This window comes from Macadamia integrifolia, chromosome 8, assembly GCF_013358625.1.
Source record: "Macadamia integrifolia cultivar HAES 741 chromosome 8, SCU_Mint_v3, whole genome shotgun sequence".
NCBI lineage: Eukaryota > Viridiplantae > Streptophyta > Magnoliopsida > Proteales > Proteaceae > Macadamia > Macadamia integrifolia.
In genome coordinates, this window is record NC_056564.1 from 8,649,558 (window position 1) to 8,672,120 (window position 22,563).

The 22,563-nt window shown below is 41.0% G+C and overlaps 3 protein-coding genes, 1 long non-coding RNA gene and 1 other non-coding gene across 5 annotated transcripts in view; 4 read left to right on the plus strand and 1 right to left on the minus strand.

Annotated features, from left to right (window-relative positions):
* Nucleotides 1–22,563, minus strand: part of LOC122086276 (adenylosuccinate lyase-like) — a 67,502-nt gene that overhangs the window by 7,559 nt on the left and 37,380 nt on the right. The gene's annotated exons all lie outside the window — the stretch shown is intronic.
* Nucleotides 5,308–5,414, plus strand: LOC122087830. The gene has a single exon (XR_006142894.1). It is a non-coding gene; the product is annotated as a small nucleolar RNA R71 (small nucleolar RNA).
* On the plus strand, nt 7,728–9,024 carry LOC122086279. The gene is made up of 2 exons (XR_006142381.1): nt 7,728–8,569; nt 8,650–9,024. It is a non-coding gene; the product is annotated as an uncharacterized LOC122086279 (long non-coding RNA).
* On the plus strand, nt 16,556–18,257 carry LOC122086277 (NADH-ubiquinone oxidoreductase chain 6-like). Its single transcript, XM_042655027.1, is given in 2 exon segments — nt 16,556–17,419; nt 17,421–18,257. Coding segments are annotated over 2 exon segments (672 nt in total). The 5' UTR covers nt 16,556–16,822; the 3' UTR covers nt 17,496–18,257.
* LOC122086278 (ribosomal protein S7, mitochondrial) lies at nt 18,879–22,038 on the plus strand. The gene has a single exon (XM_042655028.1). It carries the CDS (start codon nt 21,467–21,469, stop codon nt 21,911–21,913), a length of 447 nt encoding a protein of 148 aa, XP_042510962.1. The 5' UTR covers nt 18,879–21,466; the 3' UTR covers nt 21,914–22,038.

The window sequence follows — 22,563 nt, forward strand, 5'->3', positions numbered from 1 at the left end:
ATATTAGAAATCTCCCAAATTTTGTCTTCTAGTGACCTATTCTACCCATATTTGAAATCGATAGACTGACTCTAATTTTCCTTGGTTTCCTATGGTGTTTATTCATGATTTATGACCTGTTCTTACTCCATATCAGTACCTGTTACCTCTTATGTCTCTTCATATCTGATTATATTTTGGTCACAAAATCCTTCACTTCTGGAATCGACAACCTAATTTCCAGAACTGATTTCTTCATTATTTCTGATCTATTTGTATTGCTGTTCTATTCTAGTGGTTCTTTTGATAGAAAGATCCTATAGTTGAGACTTGGTTAGACTCCCTATCCCAGTCTACATTAAGTGGTATCACAACAAATTTTCCTGCAATTTTCTAACCATGGCAAGTCACATCACCAATGCTGAGTTGCACAAATTGTATCGTGAGTTAGCCGAGAACCAACAGAATACTGATGCTAGGCTTGAGAGGACTGAAGCCAAGTTTGATAAGTTTATGGAAGAGATGATTGCCTTTATGAGGAGGTCCGACAAGCGAGCTGAAGAAGGATCCTCTACATTACCCCCTCAGCTCAACACTTTACGGATCGAAGACACACCTCAGAGGCAGCAACCTGATCCAGTTGTTCCTCAGGATGTTACCCTGCAATTTTCTGACAGAGATTATGGCATCAAAGTTGAGGTTCCCGAATTCAGTGGTGAAAAGGGACCTGAGGAATTTCTTGACTGGCTTACCAAAGTGGAGAGGATTTTTGCATATAAGTCTCTTCCAGACGTGAAGAAGTGTGAACTCATCATCACCAAGTTTATTGGGTATGCATGTTCATGGTGGGATGATGTACTACATGCAAGGTTTGTCAGAAGACTTGGACCCGTTATCAATTGGGAGGTCATGAAGCAGATCCTGACTGAAAAATTTGTTCCCCTTAATTATGAAAAGGTAATGTTCCATAAACTACTTAACTTGCAACAAGGGAATAAAGATGTGGATTCTTACACCCTTGAATTCCACAAACTGTCTTCAAGGTGTCGGCTTCAGGAAACAGACCAGCAACGGGTGATGCGATATATCAGTGGATTAAGTACTGAGATTCGACTTGAGTTGGCTAACACTGATTTCAGGTCTGTTGATGTGGCAGCGGCTCATGCCAAGACAGCTGAAGAGAAGTCCATTTATTGGAAGGGTATGCTCAAGACCTCTTCAGTTTATAGACCTCCACCGCGTATGAAGGAAAAGAAGCCTGAAGCTCGCAGAGTTGAAGAAAAAAGGTCAGAGTTCAACAAGGATAGTATTGGGGTGAAGAATATCATATGCCATAGTTGTGGCGAGAAGGGTCACTATTCCAACAAGTGTCCCAACAGGACTCGTTCTGTGAACGTAGCAGAGAAGCAGCCAACAGAGAAGAGTGAAGATGAATCTCATTTATATCCTTATCCCCTCGAGGACAATGATATTATCGATGATGAAGATGAGGATGTAGAAGCTCATTCAGCTAGCCTTTCATCTTTTTCGAATAGACTAGTTGATAAGGCTCCTCTCTTCAGACAGAAGGGTACTCTCCTGCACGGCTCCGACCCTATTGATGTTCATGCAATTGTTGATACTGGGGCAGAAGCAAATTTTATATCTGCTGAATTTGATCGAGCACACAACCTTCCACAGAATTAGCTTTTCAAGAAGATTCACGTGCGAGGTTTTGGACTCATAGCTCGAGAAGAGGCCACTGCAGTTGTTCGAGTACATCTACAGTTTGGGCCGTTACAGTACCATGTCACCTGTTTGGTCACCCCATTGGCACACTGCGACATTCTTCTAGGGCGACCTTGGCAGCGACATGCAGGCATTCTCTATGATGGCGCACGGAACACTATAAAGGTGAAGCAAGGAGGTCGTATGTACTTAATGAGGCCACATGCATTATCAGACATGCCACGTCGTCGACTGATTCCTGCTCTGGTGACACATCAACCTACTCTCCCTCCTCTTGGAGTTATGCTCCCTTCTATTTCGAGATATGTGCCACCTCATCGGCGAGCGATTTACAAGGGAATCTTGAGAGCACGACCTAACTCGACGGAGTCGAGTTCTTTTAAGACCGGGAGAGTTGATGTAGATTAATTACCAAAATAGGCTTGTTTTATTAGGAATAAGCCTAGGGTTGGGTTCCATACATATTAGGCTTTTGATCCCCATGTGTTTTGAGTGTAATAGACCACTTTTATGGGTCTAAAAAGGGGGCTCTAAGATTGAGTACGGGATTACTAATTAGTTTCCATTTTCATTAGTTTCCTTTCTAGTTGGGCTTGATTTGAGTTATATTTGTTTCCTTATGAGTCATGTTATTAATTGAGTCAAGTCCTTAGTAGATAGTTTCTTTTTTCAACTAGTTTCTAATTTCAGTTAGTTTCTAATTTCAATTTTTAATAGCTATTGTATTAGGAGAATATTTGGTTTCCTTTTTGAGGAACCTTCTATTTTGTAATTCCCTCACCCATTAACATTATAAATAAAGAAGAGGAGGCTCTTAAAGACCTAGATGATTTTGATAAAAAAAATTAATGGTTGTTGCTATTGTCTTCTACATGGAGATTTGTCTTGTGTTTGATCAAGGCTGATGGAATTGGTGTTTGATCCAATTGACTCTCAGCGGTGTGAAGCACAAGAGGTCCTCTTCCCTAACTCATCTTCTTCTTCTCTCAACTACACAAAGTGTTACTGATCTGCTCAAGTTCTTACAGGTATTAAATTCAGTTTCCTTCTCAGTTCTGCCCAGAAAATTGCATACTCTGTTAGCCATTTTCAGAACCTGCCCAGACCTAACCAGCCATAAGTTTTGGCTGATTTTTGGATCGAAGTTAGGCCCTACCTAAGGGGGAACTCGACCCAAAGGGGAACCTTTTCTTTCAAAGTGTTCAAGAGATATTAGAAATCTCCCAAATTTTGTCTTCTAGTGACCTATTCTACCCATATTTGAAATCGATAGATTGACTCTAATTTCCTTGGTTTCCTATGGTGTTTATTCATGATTTATGACCTGTTCTTACTCCATATCAGTACCTGTTATGTCTCTTCATATCTGATTATATTTTGGTCACAGAATCCTTCACTTCTGGAATCGACAGCCTAATTTCCAGAACTGATTTCTTCATTATTTCTGATCTATTTGTATTGCTGTTCTATTCTAGTGGTTCTTTTGATAGAAAGATCCTACAGTTGAGACTTGGTTAGACTCCCTATCCTAGTCTACATTACAAGCCCTAGGAAAGCATACCTTAAATTAGATGGCAACTCCTTAAGATCTAGCTTAGGGGGCTTAACTATGGAAGGTTTGGGAATGGAATTGGAAAGGGGTCCTAAGGGCTCCACAGGTGTGTGAAGACTCAAGACTTTAGAAAAGAAATTTTCACTATCATCATCCAACTCATCCATACACTCTTGGAATTCTGAATCAAAATGAATATCAAAGTTGGTAATTAAATCATTAGAAAAATCCAGAAAATCCTCAATCATATTAATCTCTTCTTCCATATGTGGTTGCTTGCCTATCCTAAATATGTTAAACTCAATAGTTTGGTTACCAAAAGATAATCTTAGGAAACCATTCCGGCAGTTGATTAATGCATTATTGGTAGCCAAGAATGGTCTTCCTAGAATTATTGGGATCTCATCCTTGATTGAGAAGGGCTTGATATCTAACACAATGAAATCAACAGGGAAAATAAATTCCCCCACCTCTAGTAAGACATCTTCAACCATCCCTTTAGAAATTTTAACAGACCTATCTGCCAACTGAAGAGCAGTTCCAGTGGCTTTCAATTCTCCCAATCCAAGTTGCTTGTATACATGGTAAGGTAAAAGATTCACACTTGCGCCAAGGTCAAGTAAGGCATGCTCAATGTAGGTGTTGCCTATGACACAAGATATAGTAGGGCTCCCTGGATCCTTATACTTGGTTGCTATAGGCTGAGTAATTATGGAACTAATGTTACCTGACAAGAACGCCTTTTTGGGCACACTAGTGATACGTTTGTGAGTACACAAATCTTTCAGTACCTTTGCATAGGTGGGGATCTGGGATATGGCATCCAAAAGGGGGATGTTCACTTCTACCTTTTTGAAGACTTCTAAAATTTTGTCCATAAAAGTAGTCTTCCTTTTGTTTACTAAGCGATTAGGAAATGGGACAGGATGAATATAAGGACTGTTAGGGATTTGTCCCTGTTTAGAAGAATCATTTTTGGTTTCCTCAACCAAATCATCTTTAGTTTCAGAAAAATCTTTAGGTTCATCAGACGAACCTAAAACAAGAGGCACACTTGTGTCCTCAACTGAAGAAGAGTTAACATGAGTAATAGATGAGGAAGATTTAGGAACCCTCTGTAAGTACTCTCTACCACTCCTAAGGGCATAAACAACATTACATTGGTTAGAGAGCCCTTGTTGGGTCTGACCTTGTACTATATTCAGTGGTGCATTAGTTGATGTTTGTGAACTAACAGGCTGATGATGCCTAGGGTTAGGCTCTGGTTGACTGGGTAAAGTTCTTTTCTCCCTCTAACGCATAATTGAGACAACTTGAGTGAGTTCTCTCGTAAGATTTTGATGGCTTGTCATGAGGAGGGCCATATTTTTTTCCAAGTCACTTATTCTACTTGCCTCTCCAGTATTGGTAAACCCAGGGGGTTGCTGATAAGATGATAGGAGAGGGCCCTAGGAAAACTAGCCTGAGGTCCTACATTTGACCTAGGAAAAGTATTTTGAGAAAAAGATTGTTGTGGAAAGGGAGGCCTTTGGAGTCTAGGTTGACCTTGATTATGAAAATTGGAAGGCCCTGCTTGGTTGCCCTGATTCCAAGAGAAATTTGGGTGATTTCTCCATCCTGGATTGTCGGTATTACTATATGGATTATTTTGGTATAATGCATTAACACTATCATTAGAAGTGCCCCCAGAGGTGTTGGGAAATTCTTCTAGGAGATGTCCAGGGGACTGGCACCAAGCACAAATCTTAACCAAATTGACTGATGATGGCTCTCTAGGAACAATAGCCTCAATTCTCTTGATTAGGCTATCCAAATGGGCTTCCTTGGCTACTATTCCATCCACAAAATATCCTTTTCCTCCTATGGTTCTTTCACTCTCTTGGGTTGATTCCCACTCACGGGCTTTGTCAGCTAAGTCAAGTAAGAATTCCCATGCCTTTCCTTCATCTGTAAAGGATGTGAATCCCTCAGGGCACATATACTCTATCATTTGTTTAGTTGGGTAATCAATACCCTCATAAATTATTTGACATAAATGCCATAGGTCTAGGCCATGGTGAGGGCATTCTTGGAGTAGATCTTTGAATCTCTCCATAAGTTTGGAAAATGACTCACTAGGCTTTTGCCTAAACTGAAGGATATCACTTCTAAGCTTATTGGTCTTGTGAGTTGGGAAAAACTTTTTAAGGAAGACAACTGTGAACTGTTCCCATGAGGTTATGGAATTTGTGGGTTACTCATACAACCACTTCTTAGCTTGGTCTTTCAATGCAAAAGTGATAAACCTAAGCTTAACAACATCATCAGAAAGCAGTTGGATCTTAATTAAAACACATACCTCTTCAAATTCCCTTAGAAATAGGTATGCATCCTCAGATGTCAACCCATGGAAGTGGGGCAACATAGTGATGTATTGAGATTTGAGTTCAAAATTATTGCCCTGGGCTTGTGGTAGAACTATGCAGGAAGGTTGGGCTGTTCTAGCAGGGTAGAACCTATCTTTCAGAGATTTAGGTGAAGGGTTTTGCTGTTGGTCTCCCATATTGAAGGGTTTTAAAGAGAGCAAACGTATAGGGTCACTACTTGTTGGATCTCTTCTTTCTAACCGATTCTTAGTATTACGTACCCACCTAACACTCATGCAATAGAAAACTACCCACAACTAGAGTAAGACAAGCACAAAAGAATGGATAGCAAAACTTTTTTTCTATGATTTTTTGATTTTTTTGGCTTTTTCGGAGCTTATCGGCAGGGATCCAGGGTTGCTCAGGTCAATTCCTGAGGTACTGCTACAGGGCGAAACCTGTCTTTATCATACTGTGAGGCATGGCGACCTCCACCGATACAACTATTATTGCAAGTTGTTCTTCTCAGGAATTCAATAAAAGAAAAGGAAAAACAAAACAAAGCAAACAAAGCACTCCGATTTACCAAAAGAAAGCGAAAAATAACATGGAACTGTCTCCCCAGCAACGGCGTCAAAAACTTGTTGGGATTTAAAATGTAACCGCAAGCGTACGGATTAATGTAGCTATGGGTTGAACACAGGGAGAACAGCCACTTTATTTTTTTATTTCTTTTAATAATGCGAAAGTGAACCGATTAATGGTTGTGATCTAATTCTAATTGCCGTCCTAAATATATGTATCTTAAATAACGTCTTAACCATTCGTCATCTAAGAATTTAAAGACGCAAGCCACGCAATTAAAATTAAATAAATAAATAAGTGAAAATAAACAACCCACGCAATTAAAAAAAAATAAAGGAAAAAAATGCTGAAATAAAAATAAAGTAAAAGAAAGGGGAGAAAGCTAGAGAGAGACTCACAAGTAGGTTTCTCTACTTAGCCCGAGGGATGCATCATAATATGAGCTTCCCTACTTGACCAGAGAGTCACTCTTACAAGGGTTACTCTACTTGGCTTTAGGGAAAGGGAGACAATTAAAATAAAAACAATAAATTGATGGTTCTATGGCTAGGAGGGGCAAAGCCAACACATACACTAGCCATGAACCTTGGGGGAAAGGGATAGCAATAATGTAACGACTGAAATTAAAATCCTAAATTAAGAAAGAAAGGGTAGTCAGAAAAGGGAATGAGAGGGGGGAGAGAAGATTATTGAAGGAGCCTACTTACTTGAACTTCAACCCTTGAACTTGCAAGCTTGGGTGATTTGAGATACTACCAGTACTAAAAACCAGATCTGGAATAAACCAAATCTGAAATTTTTAGTACTAGAGAAAACAAATCTTGAAAAAAAAAAAACTGAACTTGAAAAAAAAAGATGCTCCACGGCTCGTGATCTTGTCACCTAGATCTAAGCCTAGAACTATAACTTTAAAAATTACAACTCAATTGCATAAATCATAAACATAAAAGACTGAATAAGAATAAAAGAGTGCTTGCATTAATTGACATAAAAAACTATTACAAAAGTGATTAAAGCAAAAATAGAGAAGAACTAAAACTAAAGAGTGAGAGAGGGAGAGAGAGAAGAAAACTAAGCATAAATTAGAAAATAAACTAAGGGGAATAGTAAAATAGGAGGGGGGAGGAAGGGGCTTTTATAGGGTTTTTTTGTTGCCTCCTTCCTTCTACAAGTCTTCTTTAAGAAAAGAAAGAAAATAAAATAAAATTAAATCTTTGTAAAAATCCTCATTCTCTGAGATATTGTGTGAGGAAAAAGAGAATCTATTTCCAAAATTAATAAATTCTATTATTTCCTTACAATATTCACCAATATCTTGCAATCTTGATTAAATCATAAAGGAATCTCTGCATAGCATCTTCAAGATCTTGTGAGGTGGTAAGGAGAGAAAATAATCTTCAAGATCTTGTGAGGTGGCAAGGAGAGAAAATAATCTTCAAGATTTTGTAGGAGAGAGGATGTGGTACCAATGAGTGGGTCTCACCTTTGGACTGGTTCTTGATTCACTTTAAGCACTTTCTCTTGTAGACTTGGAAACTAAAAAAAAACACAAGAAAAATAAAAGTAGTACTATCCAAAGTGGGGCAAAATGTACACTTATATCCCTAAGATTTCACACATTATTGTGCTCATCACTCCACTTCCCCATTTGTCTGGGTGTGGGAACACAGACAGGCATAGTTCTCTTTCCCATATAATGAGTATTGTAATAGTAATAATTATTATTATTGTTATTATTATTATTATTTGATAAGCAGCATTCACAGGATTGTTGGCCTTTTCTGGCTATTTTGGGGCGTCCAGAATTTTATAGCACTAAATCCCTGATTGTTAACCCCTGTGAACAGGATTTAAACAGGGTGGAATGGTGTAACAGGATTATTTGGATGTTTGAAATTCTTCAAGTGTTTGTCGGGAGAATGATGGAAATATTGGGCTGTTTATACTGCTCATGATACCTCTGTTATTATTATTATTTTTTTTTTCTAGATTTTTTCCCTTTATGTATAAAGAGTTGCAGTTAAAATGATATTCTATCGATAATCTATTATGATCAATGTAAAAGAACCATGGTTCTTTAGAGTCAGTTACCAAGTTTTTGTGCATCTTAGTTTCTGTATTTTGCTGGAGTTCATGATTTTTTTCGTTATGGTCATATGCTGAAGATCTTGTCGAAGCATGTAGCCATGTAGGAGTTTGGGTTTTGGATTTCTTTAGCAGACTCTGTTCATAGACCAGAATGTTAATGAAAATCCACTTTGTTGATTACATGTTTTCAGGCTGATGGTGTTCAAGAAATGGCAGCTGTGGCAGGTGCTGTCCCAGCTGTGGAACAAAGGGAGGAGCTTTACGACCCTTTGGCTACACCAGACGTTGATAAGTTAGTTTGCATTCGAATGTCTTATTAGCTTATTCAGCCATTCTGTCAATATTTATTCATGTTTTATTTATTTTTACTAGGTTAAATGCATCTTACCTTGCAATTCATGGAAGAGCCATGGTGGGCCGGCCTTTATGGCTGCGGACTTCAGAACTTTCACAGCAAGCGTAACTTCTTGATGTTGTACATCAGTAATATCTCTTCATTCCTTTGGTGCTTCAGTAATGTTTAAGAGGCAAATCAGGTGTGCCACAAGTAGGTTAAAAATTTACAAGAAGGAAGATTCAATGGGTGAGAGATCAGAGAAGCACATGTTTTAGTACTGTATATCGATGAAGCTTTTAAATTTATTTCTTAATTGTTAAGGTTTGAGCATTAGTGAACAGTAGACACTCTGATTCATTGAATCCAATTCTTCTATAATTTTGAATAAATTTTCCTTCCTTGATAAAAAATGTATAAGATCTCAGTTGAGTTGAGCATTTGCATATCCATGCTGAGTAGTTTTTTTCCCCCATTTTATGGTGGGGCTTCTTCAAATGAATCTGTTTAAGCAAATTCTGCTTTTGGTTGCCTTTGGAATCAAATCATCTGATTTGTAATCTTATTGCGTTTGGACATGTAAGCTGACACTTCAAGGGGGGACTTATCTATGGGTGATGACTGGGTTTGCTAGTAACTACTAGAAATAAGAATTGTTGCCACCTGCTGACACTGGTTCTGTACTTTTCGTTTGCTGGGGAGTCCTTATCTTACTGACACAGGAGGCAGCCCATGTTTGGATCAGGTTGAAAAACTCATTTCGTTTTGTTGTTTTGCTCAATCAGAAACAGTCGAAAAACTGAAATTTTCGTGAAATTTTGTTGAAATAGGGTATTTTCCCATCTTTTTAACTTGGTCATTTTGGGGGCTAATGGCAGAAATGAGCCAAATGAGCAAAACGAAAAGATTGAAATTTCAACGGAACTTTGTATTTTTTTACCCGAAATTGATTTATGGGTTTTTTCTTCCTGTTTTGTCTCGTATGTTTTGAAATTAGCAAAATTTCGGCATTTTTGGAACTATTTCTTGGATTATATAAGCGTTTCAAAAGGTTTTTTTTTGGCTAGCAGTAGCACACTATTAGCCCATTGGAGCAGTTGTGGAGGTAGAAGCTCAGGCAGTTTGAGCTGGAGCAAACTTTGCTTTAGAACTTGGTTTCAGAGTCCTTGAAGGGACATCGGACTATAAGGAACTGGTTAGCTATTTTTACATATAGGGAAAATGATGGTCATGTTGCAGGCGTTGTGCTCCTCTCACATTCTATCCTCCTTGACACGTGAGTCCCTCTATATATAAATCATGTGATCTCCCCTCCCGTGCCCCCATTAGCTTGGTGTTGGAGATTCCATTCCATGGGGGCAGTATCGTGATTCTATGCCCATTTACAGTATCGTGGTTCTGTGCCCATTTACAAAAGATAAAACAAGGAAATGGCTAAAGAGAGAACCGCTTTATCTACAGTGATTTGATGCCTTGATTGTACTCCTGGATTAGTGAATGTTATCATTAACTCTCTCATTGTCAAAGGTTGGAAATATCTTTTCTCAGTTCAACGAAAGGGTCACATCCCGTGGATTAAGAGATTCTCTCTTTACCATTCTCTCTTTACCATGGGTGAAGGGGAACTCGGCCAAAATTTATATCTAAAATCTGGAGGTCTTTTAATGGGGAGGGGTGAATGTTTGGGAGGAGAAAAAAAGTTTGAAAGACAAGCTACCACACTCAGGAAACTCAAAACTCAGAAGTCAGTTCTACCAAAAAAAAAGAACTCAGAAGTCAGAATAGGATGGCAGAATTGAGATGGTAAAATGAGAAGGTGATAATAAATAGTTCAACCAATGTCAAATTGATCTTTATTTCCTTATTACAAGCCCTCATCACATGTACTTGGTCAACCATGACACCACATTATGTCCTTCAGTGCAAAACAACATCACTGTCACGGCATATCATGAACATGATCCAATCAAGCTCATTAAATGAATGATAATTCTAAGTAATAATACTAACTTTTAGCACCATTGGGAAACTGAACTGCAACTTTTGCAATCTATGCCTAGCTCTGCTTCACATACTATGATTCTGCGTTCACCAAGCTTTAATCTGCAGAAGGAACCAAAGAACAAAAAGAGAAAGGGTTCACTTTTTTGCTTTGTGGCACATTCAGATCATAAAACAGGGAAGGAATTTCCAGCCAGTCCATCCAGAGCTTGATGATCCCACTCTCCTCATCTCTCGTTACAGGTAGTGAAACATAATGCAAAAGAATTCATCTTTTGCAAGTTGTTACACTTGAGGTGAAGCTCCATTGTCAATGTGCATCTTGTCCCTCAACATTTTATACATATTCCACTTTTGCTGGTTCTTTCTTCTGACCCCAAAAGTACTACAATCCATCCTGGTGTCTTCTTCATTTTTGATAGGTATTCTGGTGTCTCTACCATTGTAACATCGAAGTGACTTCTATTGACAAAACCATCCTCGAATTCCCACCAGGAGAGCACCTAGAGTTATTCAAGCTCAGCAAAGAATTCTAGACCTCTATTGATTAGTTAATGAGTTTGATATCAAACAATGTCCTGTTGCAAGTATTTTGTGTTGAACTTTGTATAGATCGTTACACTTAGTTGTGAGCCCCTCATGAAGTACGTGAGTTTGGTCCTGACAGAAATGTGTGGAACCTCCTATTTATCTCTACAAGACTGCAGCCAGGTATCTTTTTCAACTCTCTTTCTTTCATCAGCTGTCTCATCCTTGATACATCTTCCCATCTGCCGGCTTCTGCATAGATGTTTGACATAAGCACATAGTATGTAACAGTTTGAGGATCTAACTGGAACAGATGCACAGCAACACGCTCAGCCAGTTCAAGGTTCCAATGGATTCTGCAAGCACCAAGTAAAGCCCCCCAGACACCCACATCTGGTTCCACGGGCATCATCTTGATGAACTCATAGGCCTCTACTAGCTGACCAGCTCGACCAAGAAGATCTACAATACATGCGCAATGCTCTACACCGGGCACTATAGAGTAGTCTCTCCTCATGCTCTCAAAATGCCTTCTCCCTTCTTCTACAAGACCAGAATGCCTACAAGCAGTTAAGACAGCAGTGAAAGTGAAGCTATTTGGTTTCACCCCCTCCTCTTGCATTTCTTGGAAGAGCTCCAATGCATATACTCCATGCCCATGAGCTGCACAAGCCCCAATCATAGCAGTCCAAGATACAACACTTCTTTGTGGCAATGTCCCAAAGACATTTTTGGCTAAATCTATGCTTCCACATTTGGCATACATGTCTATAAGTGCATTTGCTATTGAAGCATTAGTTTCAAGTCCTTTTCTAGCGACAAGTTCATGTACCCACCTTCCCGTGTTCAATGCTCCCAAACTAGCACAAGCTGAAATCACACTGACCAATGTGATGTAATCAAATTCCAACCTCTCATTTTGCATCCTGCGGAAGAGCTTAATTGCATTCCCACCAGCATCACTTTGTTCATATGCAGCAATCATGGCATTCCATGATACCAAATTACGGGTCACCATCTGATCAAACAATGACCGAGCTATCTCGACATTTCTACACTTACCGTATAAGGCAATCAAAGAATTCACCAATGAGGTATCAGAATCCACACCCAATTTAATCCCATAACCGTGAATCAATTTTCCTAAATATAAGGTTTCCAACCCTGCACAAGCAGGAAGAACACTGACAAAGGTAACCGCATTAGGTTGAATCCCCGAAGCGACCATTCTCCTGAAAACACACAGTCCCTCCTTATAAAACCCATTCTGTACATAACCCGCAATCATGGCAGTCCAAGAAACTATGGTCCTATCAGCCATTTCGTCAAAAATCAGCTCAGCATTCGAAGTCTCACCGCTTTGGGAGTACATAGTAACCAAGGAGCTCTGAACAAACACATCCAAATCAAAACCATTCTTTATTATATTGCAGTGCACTTCTTTCCCATCCTTCAGAGCAGACAGAACAGCACATGATCGAATCACAAAGGGGAAAGTATAGTGATCAGGCAAGAACCCAGATGAATGCATATCTTTGTAAAGAATTAAAGCTTCCTCGCATGGACCCAAATCAGTATATCCCCTGATCAAGGTGTTCCATAGGAAGACATCTCTGGCAGACACTCCATCGAACAGTTGACGAGCATAGGCCATGGAAGGAGCTACATTAGACGCCAGGGTGATAAGCTTTGTGACAATAAGTATGTTTTGGGAGTACCCATCTGCTAGAATACGAGCATGGATTCTCTTGAGGTGTGTAAGAGAAGAACAAGAATTCAAAAGGTAGTTGTAAGGGAGGGAATGGTAGTTGGTACGGAAGAAAGATGGTATAGAGTGTATAGACCATAAGAGTTCAAGTCTTCTCAGAAATTTCATCAACATGGATGAACCAAGATTCCAAGGTCAGATTGGTAATGGGTCTTCTTCTTCTGCTGCTGTTCTTCCTTTGTACTGCAATCTCCGTTACTGGGTCATCCATTTCATTCACATCTCTGATTACAAAACCCCCCAAACTGGGGCTATGATTGTCTCGCCGTCTGCCTGGTGAGTTGGTGAACAATAAAATAAAAGCATAAAGATTTTTAGTCCCACCCGCCAATTAGATTGAGCAGAACTAAGAACCTGCAAATAGCCTTAGCATAGATCGATTTAACGTTACTGGTTCAGATTTCAGATGGAGAAGAGGAGACGACGCAATGACCCACGTTGGACCCAGATCTGAAGCAGGGTTTATGGTTTCTGTTTCAAAATTACATATATAACCCTCTATTTTTTCTTTTTCTTTTAATTTTTTATTGGGGCAAGGCCACAAGAGAACCTTATCGGTCTCGCATAGGAATTAAGAAACATCAAACCCGCTGGGCAATGGGTGAGGTGATGGGAGCATCTTTAGCACTTAGAGGGGAGGGGCAGCATGGTCTTTTTATACCCACAATAGTCTGAATGTTTTCTTTGCTAGATTAGCAGGTTTTTTTTATCCTTTTTATTAGGTAAGGGTTTTCAAGACTGCGGGCAAAACTTGCACTTGACATGAATGGTAGCATTGAGATATATTCAAAAAGACATTTTGAAAATCGGTTTAATTCTATCTCTATTCTGTCTGAAGAAAAGAAAAAATGCATATATGATATTAGGAAAAATGTTGGGTATGCCGTCGATATCAAGTATGCTAGCACCCATTGTGTCAATCTCTCTCTCTTTCCTTTTTCTGAAATGACCCTCATATCTTTCCTGAATGATACTCCATCCTGTGTTCCTATTGGTGCTATCCGCTTGCATACTTGATATCGGCTGTATACCTATCCCTCTCCCATGATATTATGATGTATTTCTATATTTGAATTTTCAAACCAAATAAAAATTACACCTTGGTATTAGGTGTGCCAGCGATATTTTAACCGTAGGATTTGAGAGAACCGTTAGATTGAGAGGAAAAGTCCAAAGCCTCAATCCACCCCTGTCACACCTTATCACCCTCAATAGCCATGCCGGAATGCTGCCCAGCCGGTGCTCTCAATTCTCTTTTTTTATTTATTTTTTTTGGGCTGTTCCTCTCTCTCTCTCTCTCTCTCAAACCCTATGTTTTTCAGAGTTTTCTTCCTAGGCAGCGGCAGCAGCTCTCTTTCTCTCAATTTTTTTTCTAGTTTTTGCTGTTACTCTTTCCCCCCGAGCTTTCTTCTTCCTAGACAGCAGCGGCAGTAGCTGCACTTCTCTTTTTTTTTTTGGTTTTTACTATTACTCTCTCTCCCCCCAAGCTTTCTTCTTCCTAGACAGCGACTGCTGCAGCTGCAACAGCTGCGGTTGCGACATTAGTGGTTGCGGTTGCGACGGCAGCGGCGGCGGCCAGCAGCAGCAACTGCACTCTTTTTTTTTCCTGGTTTTCGCTATTACTCTCTCTCCCCCCAAGCTTTCTTCTTCCTGGACAGCGGCTGCGGTTGCGACGACGGCCAATGACAGTAGTTGCACTCTCTTTTTTTTGTTTTTGTTTTTGCTGTTATTCTCTCTCTCTCTCTCACCCCTGAGCTTTCTTCTTCCTGGACAGCAGCAGCGACGGCAGCGTCACCTCAGTTTTTTTTTTCCTAATTTTTGCTATTCCTCTCCATCAACCCTTCTACCATCACTGTAATCCTCGTTCCTTTGGCCCTTTGGTGAGAGAAGCGAAAGAGAGAGAGAAAGAGCACCGAACAAGTCAAAAATTTTCCGTTGCCACTGTCCAGGTTGAGCTCAGTTCTCTTCTCTTCTTTTTTTCTTCTAATTTTTGCTGTTCCTCTCTCTCTCCCTCCGAGCTTTCTTCTACCTCAGCTGCGGCAACGACAACGGCTTTAAGGATGGAAGATCGCCGGAGCAAGTGAGAGAGAAGAAGAAGACCGTACAACGTCGGGGCTAGTTAAGTTACCTAAGACAATAGATATCCAATGGTATTGATGTAGTCTATATCTAATCCAATGGTCTACATTTGCTAGCACACCTGATTCCAGGGTGTCCTGCTAGCTTTCAAGACCTTTTCCCTAAAAATTATATCAAAACTGAAGTGGCACGATACCGTTTGGTTTTGAAAATGCATTATGGTTCTTGGTAACATACGATTTTGGTTTCTCCTTTGTCTGCTTGTCCAATATACTAAACCAAAACCAAATTGAATAACCAAAACCATTCCCCCCTTTTTTTTTTTTTTGGTTAATAGTATCAATTGTCACCTATTAACTATTATTGAGATGATCAAACTACTTATGCATATTATTAATCTTGCATTAACCATCTAATGTCTATATTTGATGCATAATTAGGCATCAATTTCCTTTAATCAATTTGTCAAACTTCGCAACTAAGTCTCACACAGATACCCATTACACTTCTGTTTTGCTCTCCGTAAAATTAAATTACCATTACTTTATGTAAATTAAATAAAGTTAGATGGAATGCTTGATTTGATATGCCGCTCCCTCTCTAGGTATGGGTATGTTTGAGATTTCACCTAAGTTGATTTTGACAGTTGGGAATAAACAAAATTTTACCAAATTTAACCTTTAATACCAATTTTCCTTAAGTCACAGTGAATGAGGAATTTCTTCACCGATGACCGTCTTTGCACTTAGATGGGTAAACAATGAAAGGCATTTTCAACCTCTAACAAAAAGGGGGAGTATTGATAACGGTAGATTTGTGGGTGATCCCTTCACCATGTATGAAAGAAAATTGTCAATTTTAACCCACATACTAGGGAAAGAAAACAAAAAAAATTACCATATTTTGGTGTTTGAAAGTTAAAAAATGAGGGGTCTCCATACCACCAATGTAAAGGGAGTTTCCCACATTACACCAATGGTGGCGTGGGGAACAGTATGGCTCTCATGGTCAGGAGAAAAGAGAGAAAATAATAAACAAAAAAGAAGATTACCAAAAAGGCAACGTAGTGAGGACCAATGAGAGCACACAATGAAACATCAGAAGTAAGGGAATTTCTAATTTTCTTGTGGGCGGAGAGATTATTTTGCTCCTTTGTGTCTTGGTGTAGAGGCCAAGTTCCCTTTTGACGTTGACCCACACAACCTTTCCACAACCCAAAAAAAAGGGGAAAAACAACACATAGGCAACATATCTGAGTTCTTAGTCTTCTGACATTGATGCATCTTGGCAGTTTCCCAAGACTTGCATATTCTTCTTATTATTTGACAATCATCTCTACTCCAATATATGATTCTTTTCTTCTTTTTTTTTTTTTGGGCGGTGGGGGTGGGTTTGTGTGGGGATGGGCGTGGGTTGGGTTGATAAAAATCCTCTATTTTTCTTTGTTTTTCTAGCTGCAGAAGATGACATGTGGACAGTTTTAAGTGAACGGTCCAGATGCTTGCTTGGTTGAAGCTCTACCAAAACCGGGTTGAAGAAAATGAACCGGTCTGTGTGANTATTTATCTATATATCTATATTTTAGGGCCCCAGAACGCTAAAAAGGTGGGGGAGAAGCAAGCCGAACCTCTGATCGACCTGGACACATAAATAATTCTCGGGGTCGAGAGAGATTTGAGATTCCGTAAGTAACTCAGTGAGTGCTTTCTAAGAAAAGGGCTTGGCTTGGAAGAAGAAAATGAAATACGAACAACCGCGCTGGTCGTAATAGATCGACTTTCATGCTAGTTCTTGCTCCAGCATGAAAGTTCCATTTCAGGGAAGGACGACGTACCATGATACTTTCTGTTTCGTCGAGCCCTGCTTTGGTCTCTGGTTTGATGGTTGTACGTGCTAAAAATCCGGTACATTCCGTTTCGTTTCCCATCCCAGTCTTTCGCGACACTTCAGGTTTACTTCTTTTGTTAGGTCTCGACTTCTCCGCTATGATCTTCCCAGTAGTTCATATAGGAGCTATTGCCGTTTCATTCCTATTCGTTGTTATGATGTTCCATATTCAAATAGCGGAGATTCACGAAGAAGTATTGCGCTATTTACCAGTGAGTGGTATTATTGGACTGATCTTTTGGTGGGAAATGTTCTTCATTTTAGATAATGAAACCATTCCATTACTACCAACCCAAAGAAATACGACCTCTCTGAGATATACGGTTCATGCCGGAAAGGTACGAAGTTGGACTAATTTGGAAACATTGGGCAATTTACTTTATACCTACTATTCCGTCTGGTTTTTGGTTCCTAGTCCTATTTTATTAGTAGCCATGATTGGGGCTATAGTACTTACTATGCATAGGACTACACAGGTGAAAAGACAGGATGTATTCCGACGAAATGCTATTGATTCTAGGAGGACTATAATGAGGAGGACGTCAGACCCACGATCTACTAAAGGGCAAGTAGCTTGATTCTCCAATCATGGTTCGAATCAAATTCGTGGGATGGCAGTGATCCTTAGCTGGTCATGGCCATAATGTGCTGTTTTCCTCGGATTCATTGGATTAGGCTCATATACGTAATAACAACCTCAAACAGATAGATTGGGACAAACACGATCAATAGTTAGGGGTGTAGCCTTCCATTCACTTCTAGCTCGGGTGGGATCAGGGAACAACCGGTGGAGCCATCGGCGTGACAAGCCCTTCTATAAAGCCAGTAGCTCGGGTTCATCAGACAATAATAGGCTTCATAGTCACCAGCGAGGGGTGTGACAAGCCATTCTGTAAAGCCAGGGCATTCAACTCCTCTTCCCCTTACTTAACCCCAACCAGCTAAAGGCGCTTCGGGGAGTAGCCGGATCCAGATTGCTTATGCTACATTTATCACTCACCCCTTAAGGCGCCTTACCCCTGGCTGTAGATAGAGATACCATCTATAGAGAGGCTATGGAGAGGCTGGTAATAGCATCCCTATCTTTTCTGCATCAATTCATTCGATTAGCCCTTCCGCTACTAGGGGCACGATTCATTAATTAGAGAGGCGATTACTTAGAGAGAGGAGGCGCGATGCATCAATTCATTCCCTACCGTTTTGACTGAGATGGTCGATGCTTCTACTGATGTGGTCGATCCAAACTCAATGATAGAAGCCTTACACGAAGAGAAGGGTCAGCCAGTTTGGATCGATGCTTCGAAGAGAAGGGTAGGGTGAGCCAGTTAGATCGATCGGGAAAAGAAGGGTAAGCAAAGAGAAGGGTGAGCCATGAAGAGAAGGCCTCATTAAATCGATTTCTCTTAGATTGAAGGCCTTTACTATTACTATTGAATAGGGCAAGTCGATCCATTACTAAGCATCCATTCATTCCCTCTTCTCCGGATAGCACGAGTCCTTCACTCCGCTAGTAAGGGCCTTAGGATCGATGGGCTTTAGAGAGGGGGCTCGATTCTTAATAGGGGACAACGGCCAATAGATCAGATTTCCGATCATCGGACGCAATTCCATTCATAGATAAGCGGGTTGCCCTTTACTGGGACAAACAATTACTAGGGCAATCACCTCTTACCCGATCCCTCTACTTCTCCCATTAACCAGCGCGCTTACGATCCATAATCCAGCACTTCTCTATTCGATCTCAAGGGACTCCGCCTTTACTCCATGGGCTTCTTTCTCAACCCACACCCCTTACACAATCACGCCTTTATCGGACCGCTAATTCAAGGGGTTCGCTTGATTGGGGAAAACAGATAGGGGAGAACGGATTGGGGGGAACGGATGATTGGGCAGAAGAGATTGGCAGGAACAGAGCTATATTTCTCTGATCCCCTTAGGCTCACGATCGATAATTCCACCATGAAGATTCGCCTCTTACTATGATGGGAACCGCCATTATTGGGCTTTAGATGAGGGCACGATCCATCGATTCTTCCTTTCTCTGATCCGATCGCTTCCTTATCCGGGAGGAACATATCATAGATGCCGATGACTGGAGGATTGAAAAAACAGAATACAATAGATTGCCCCACGGAATGGAATAGATCTGGCTTTACGATCAGGGAGACACTCCCGATCTCATTACCTACGTTGAAACACGGGCATCGATTCACCGGAATACATGGCAGGGAATGACTAGATGCAGATCGCACAATACCTGCTATAGGGAAAAGACCTATCATCTTACACCCTATTCCCTTCAATACACAGTCGATCCGTTGATACAGACACACAGTAGAAGGAAACACGAGAGACTGTCTTGCCGATTTGTAATAGAAACACACGGAACCGATATTCACCCGTATTTACCGGGTAGATAGACTCGCAAGAATGGAGGGCGAGGAACAGATTGTAGATGCCGATGACTGGGGAAATTACCAGTCCCATTGAATAGATGGGCGCGACTATTGGGATTGATACCGAGGGGCCACTCATACCAATAGAATCACTGCTTCGAGGGACGTGCCGCATACGAGCACACAAGCACTACGATCTCAACGCAAATCCCGCTGATTCAAGGCGACACTGCATCGATTCAATGGAAACATTTTATAGGAGGGAGCCACTCCATTTAATAGGGACCCTGCCCATCTCTTACGTATCACCGCTCCTGAACCCACTATCTCTCCACCACTTCACATCTTTACACTTTTGGAGAAGGCACCAAGCCGAAGATTACTGGGGATGCTGCTCCTATCGAACCCAGGCTTACAATTCGTAGGAGGGAGGCTTAGAACCGAGGCTTCAATCTCATTACATACCTTTTAACAACTAGGCTTTTATCCATATTTCTCCGATCCATTCATTCCAGTAAAGGGCACTGTCCACTCCAAGACCGGTTACTTCCACATTAAATAGATCAGGTCCACATTCGATAGATCAGACACGCGATACTGATCAATAAACCATAAATAGTTGGGGGCTCTATACGGATCCGAGGCCAGAACCGGAGCAGGGATGCGAGGCGAGAACCAGGGATCATTTTCCATTCGATGAGAAACGAGAGGCGAGCCACTTACTTAAAGGCAGGCGGGCTTTTAAGAGTACATGTTAGTAAGGATACGAGTTAGGCGCTTCCAGTCATTAGATAGAGTCACTACCGAAGATAGGGAGGTGCTTCCGGGATAGATACGATTCCATAGATGAGCTAGGATCCGATAAGCCAGGGTGCTGCCCCCAACCAATAGTAGGAGCTGCTTTCCCATGTCATTGGTCAATACCATAATTTCATTCCCAACCCGGTCATTCAAGAACGGGCTTTTTTCCATAGAGTAAAGGGCGCTTTTCACTAAACCTAGGGTTGAGAAAGCTAGCGTAGGTCGGCTAATCAAATACCCTGCTTCGTTGGATAGGGAGAGGGAGAAGAGTCAACCATTCTTCGTGTACGTATTACCAACACCGGTACTAACAGAAACGAGGGTTCGCTTAGAAAGGGGTCGCTTCACCACTCGCGATGAAGGGGAGCGCTTGGGATTAGGGTTAGTTTCTAATTGATACACCGGTTATGGACTAATAGGTCGAGAGATTCATTAGAGCAGGGAGAGCTTCGTTGCCTCTCTCCTCCCGCCGATGAATCCGCTTTCTCGACAGTAGGAGTTGTATCGGTACAAGCTGGATTCCCCTTTCATAGAGTAGTAAAGTAAGATTCTTGAGATTGGATCTTTATGATTAATCGGGTGATTGGTTGCTGCTTGGGGACTCCAAAAAAAAATTCTTCCACAGTGGTTTGTTTTTTTTTCTTGAAATTTCTTATAATAAAAAGAATCCGTAAGTAACTCAGTGTCAGTCAGTAAGTCGACAGAGAATGAAATTCATATCAGTACAGAATACAGGAATGATTGATTTTATTACATATTATAATTCTTTATTTTTTACTTGTTTCTAAACTATCTTTTTGAAGCAGATAGTTCACAGTGCTCATTCTATAGATACTGGAAAAGGACACAGTGTTTGGCATGCCTTATATTGACTTACTTGAGTTTATACAAGGGATCTTTAACGCGGCTCACGAGGCGCCCCCGCTGGCGCCAGAACCGGCGTAAGTTCCCCACGCCGATCCCGAAGCCGAACTACAGCAGCGTGAGGTAATGAAATTCTATTCACACTTTCATTCTAGAGCAAGTTCGTGATCGGTGTGAAAGGCGACCGTGGCAAAGGCGGCTATCCGTTCATTTTCCTGAAATGGAAGAAATCTACTCCCAGATTGCAGACAACATTCTTTCAAACGATCTGGAACTCTCTGCCGACACGGACACGGATGCCACAACCCTACGCGAATGGCTGCAGGAGATTGAGAAGAACAAGAGGCTCCTGCAGCCCATCATAAGAAGACAGCTTACGGATTAGTTGCCGCTCAGTTGAAAGCTATGGGACTCTGAAAGATGGAAACAGGGGAGTTGGCTGATAAAGATGGACAGTAACGATCGCGTAATATCAATTTATCGGCCTCGTCATCGAAAGCGGCTTCCAATTGCTCGGAAATTCTCAGCTATATGGGGGGCTTGGATGGTGAGCAAAAACAATTGATCAAGAAGTTGGTCAACTTTCGTATGAAAGAAGGTAAAAGAACGAGAGTTCGTGCTATTGTTTATCAAACTTTTCATCGCCCAGCTCGAACTGAACGCGATGTAATCAAACTTATGGTTGACGCCGTAGAGAATATAAAGCCCATATGCGAAGTGGAAAAAGTAGGAGTCGCAGGTACTATTTATGATGTCCCTGGGATTGTAGCCAGGGATCGTCAACAAACCTTAGCTATTCGTTGGATCCTTGGAGCAGCTTTCAAACGACGTATAAGCTACAGGATAAGCTTAGAGAAATGTTCATTTGCTGAGATACTGGATGCTTACCGAAAGAGGGGAATTGCACGTAAGAAAAGGGAGAATCTTCATGGACTGGCTTCCACCAATCGAAGTTTCGCGCATTTCAGATGGTGGTAAAGTGAGACCACATAAAGAGCTCTTCCTCATTCAGTCAGATTTTTCAGTAAGATATGGTTTGACCCTTTTCCTTTTTGAATCTTCATATAGAACTACGTTACCTCATACTCCCCCTTCATTCATTGAGTTGGAGGAATCCATAGGAGGCCCGCCCGTTATGCATTGCATGATAGAACCTTTCTTTGTATGACTTCTCTTTTGCCTCAGGTCGAATGAGGGAGATAAATCAAACAAATCAATAGGCCATGAATGAAGAAGTAGTGGGCCTTTCGCCCTCTTTCGTCTGACTCGGGGAGCTGATAAATGCACTTCAAAGGGAGGGAAGGAAGCGATCTCGTACTAATTTTTAGGTAGGACGAAGCGCGCTGTATCCATCCATGAAACTAAACATCTCGTACCCTGCCGTATGATCAATGAAAATCATAATATTGGGCAGGGGAAAATCGTCCTTGGGACAGGCCTTGTTGAGATCCCGGAAATCGACACAAAGACGAATCTGCCCATTCTTTTTCTTTACCGGCACGACCTTTGCTAACCAATCTGGATGCTTCTCAGTTCGGATAAAGTTGGCAGCCAATAATTGTTCAACTTATGCCTCAAGTGATAGGTTGTGCGGGTCTGAACTTCCTGGCCGCTTGTTTCACAGGAGT